At 52.0% G+C, this 3,114-nt stretch overlaps 1 protein-coding gene across 2 annotated transcripts in view; it reads right to left on the reverse strand.

Annotated features, from left to right (window-relative positions):
- DCTN5 (dynactin subunit 5) overlaps positions 1–2,710 on the reverse strand; it is a 4,516-nt gene extending 1,806 nt beyond the window's left edge. Inside the window, exons 1-4 of one of the 2 annotated variants that reach the window (XM_010168720.2) lie at positions 2,596–2,710; positions 2,030–2,141; positions 1,317–1,419; positions 942–1,033 (exon numbers count right to left, since the gene is read on the reverse strand). In XM_010168720.2, coding sequence (XP_010167022.1) covers positions 942–1,033; positions 1,317–1,419; positions 2,030–2,141; positions 2,596–2,705 — 417 coding nt within the window. In that variant the 5' untranslated portion in view covers positions 2,706–2,710. Of the gene's footprint in view, positions 1–935; positions 1,034–1,316; positions 1,420–2,029; positions 2,142–2,595 lie in introns of those variants that run through there. The other variant, XM_010168721.1, reaches the window with a different exon arrangement.
- Positions 2,711–3,114: the final 404 nt, after the last annotated feature.

The following is a 3,114-nucleotide window of genomic DNA, read 5'->3' on the forward strand; positions in this document are numbered from 1 at the left end:
TGAATCTCCTTAAGCTTCATAATGCAAAAAAAGCACCAAAGAGCTTTCTGCAAGTGCACACAGCAGGTAACGAGCAGGGACAGCTGCAGCATTCCCTCACCCACCCCCATCTCTGCTTCTAATTCCCCACTTTCTGCACTGAATTTTGTGAGTGACGTGGCAATGCTCTTCCCAAAGCCCTGTGGCTCTTTAAGGTCTGTGATGTAGAACACCCATCAGCCATGAGAATCCTGACCCTGTGTGATGGGTGAGAGCACAGGACTGATGTCTACTTCAAGAGCTAAGAAGTGTCCTGTCGGGCAAGGCATAGCAAGAGAGGTTTCAATGTCAGCCAGAGACCTAAAGCCAGTCCCAGGATGATGAATTCTATCCTGTCCTTATACAAGAGAACCTCAGTGCACAGGGAGAAAAGGAAGAGGCCATCCACCTCAGCATGCAGGTCTGTGGAGCAGCAAGTATTTTCCAAAGGAAAGCACAGGGTCTAAGGAGCCCTGGTGAGTAACTGCCCACAACACACACACCAGCCAACAGCACTTCTGTTCCAGGACGGGGATGGAATCCAGCAAACCCAACCCCACCCGCTTCGGGTCAGGAACAGAACTGACATGGAAGAGGCTCTGGCTGCAGAGACTGCACTGTGAACTGCCTGGCTCCTCAGCTCCAGCAAGGAGATGCTGCCCTAAAGGGAACAGCAGCAGCTTTCCTCGCCCCAGAACATTTAATGGCAGAACTCAGACAACATGGAATGAATCACATTTAAATGAGCACACAAAGTTTACACAACACGACACAGCAGCTTTCACAAGGGACTGCTTGGCCAGACCGTTAGTGTTGGGGAGCACTCAGGCCGTGCCCTGGCCTCACCAAACATCCCCCCCCTGCCCCCAGAACACTCCTGCCTGCCCTGACTGCTCTGAAACACGGTAAATAGGCTACTAGACCTGAGTGAGCGGCAAGAACTTCTGGTAATAGCTCTTTGTAACGTCAATCATGAGCTCCTGGGTACATTCCGGGAGTTCCCCAGAGAAGAGACCTGGAAGGAGAACAAGAGTATGGCCGTCAGCTTCTTGCAGGAGAAAGCAGAAGTAAGTTGATATTCACCATTCCAAGCAGTGACTTTGATTGAATTGTGAGGGAACAGCAAAGGGCTCTTCAGCAACAAGTTTCACAAGTTAAAATTGTTATTTCTGTTCAGCCAGTGCCCTGTATCTCTATTTCTAGGGCTAAAAGGCAACTTTGTCACAGTGATCTCATTTAAAAATAAGAATGTCCACGTTATCCATGCTCCTGTGCAGATGAAGCTGGAGGAACCATACCTGGGCAGCCCGAGAAGACCGTGAAAGGTGGGACCACTGTCTCAGGAGGCAGCACTGTGTTGTCCAAGATTTTGCAGCAGTCTTTCAAAACGCATCTACGACCCTAAAGCAGAGATCAGGTAAAGTTTATACTTAAAATACTACATGCTTCTGCTCATCCCTAAGTTACCTGAACTTCAGCAAATTTAACTGCTCAAAACACATTCCCTATAAGGGATCATGGGAATAAATCTTACCCTCACCAAATGCTCTTCCCAACAGAATTCACCTTTTCCTGTTTTGAGGAAAAGCAGCCTGTTTGCTCTCGACTAACACACCCCCGAGCAGCTGGACGCTAACACCTCAGTGTGCAAAGGGGAGCCCAGAGCCCGAGCCGTGCAGTAAGGCAGCGAGGCCGCCTCTGACCCAGCAGCAGCCTTGGCTGTTCTGCATTATGTGCTTAAAACCACAGTTCCACTCGTACTTGATGGACAGGCTGCCCTCCCTGGACACTGTCACTGGCCACAGGGACAACCCTGCTGGGACAAGTTCTCCGAACAGCTGAACCTGCTGATCTCAGAAGAGCCAAACTGACAGCACGGCTTGCTGAGGAGAAGGAGAAGAGGAGAAAGGAGCAGCACAGGGTACGTGTGCTCCAGCCCGCTGGGCGGGTACCCCCCTGCTGCTGTCACAGAGCCCCACAGTACCCGAGGGTTCAGAGGAACAGCACTCACAATGACACAGTTCTTGCCAATGTGGACGTAGGAGCCGATCTGGGCTGCGTTGACGACACAGTCCTCTTCTATGAAGACATGGTCACCAATGTGGAGAGGGAAAAAAGCCACCCTGCAACAGGAGAGTCATTTGCTCAGGTGTACAACCCACAGATCCACGACACCGCCAGACCCAAGATCATGGGGTGGCATCTCCCATCTCCAGCTGCACAACCAGAGGCAGAGCTGATACCGAGGGAGGTTAAACAGCAACTGCTCTTCTCTCATCTCCTGCTAAGGCCCAAATGAGCCCCAGGGAGCCATAAAGATTGAACAAAGAATGAGTGAGGCGTGTCCTTCACTAGCTATGTGACTGTATCCCAGCCTGTCCATGCTGTGGTCTGGGGGAACACCAACCCTCAAGGCAGAGCCAGAAGTTGGAGGGAAAGGCAGGTTGAGAGGGACATATTTCTGCAAATTGCTGCAGAAGCATCACAGCCCTCCCACACAGACCTCAGCCAAGGAAGGGTATTTTTTTAGGTTTTAGATTTTAATTTCAGTCTCCCTAAAGGACAGGAACCTCTCACCCTTTGCTGAACTTCTTGAAGGGTGGTCGAATGACGCTGCGGCTTTTCACCACACAGTGACGTCCAACCCGGACGTTTGCCAGGTCACCACGGATGATGCAGTCGTTCATAACTATGGTCTGGAGAGGAAAAGAGAGATAAAGGAGCTCCAGTTTCTATCAGTTATTACACAGACTCATTCAGTGGCCAGGCCACTCCAGCGAGATTATGTCACCTTACAGGGGATTCTTTCAGTCAAAAGAAAATCAAGAACAAAACAAATGCCACAGGAGCTGGAACCGGCAGTGGTGCTGCCATCACGGCAGCGAGCTGCACAGAGGGAGCCAGGACACAAAGCGGCTCAAACACAGACAGAAATACGCGGCTGCAGGGATGAAAGCACCGCGAGCTGCCCGCACGGAGAGGAACTCTGTGTCCCGGGAGAGCAGAGCCCCGGTCCCACGGGGCCGACAGCGGCTGGCAGCGGACAGCGGACAGGACCCCCGCGCCTTGGCCCGCCCCGCTCCCACCCAGCGGCTC

This window comes from Antrostomus carolinensis, unplaced genomic scaffold (assembly GCF_000700745.2).
Source record: "Antrostomus carolinensis isolate BGI_N321 unplaced genomic scaffold, ASM70074v2 scaffold43935, whole genome shotgun sequence".
Taxonomy (NCBI): domain Eukaryota; kingdom Metazoa; phylum Chordata; class Aves; order Caprimulgiformes; family Caprimulgidae; genus Antrostomus; species Antrostomus carolinensis.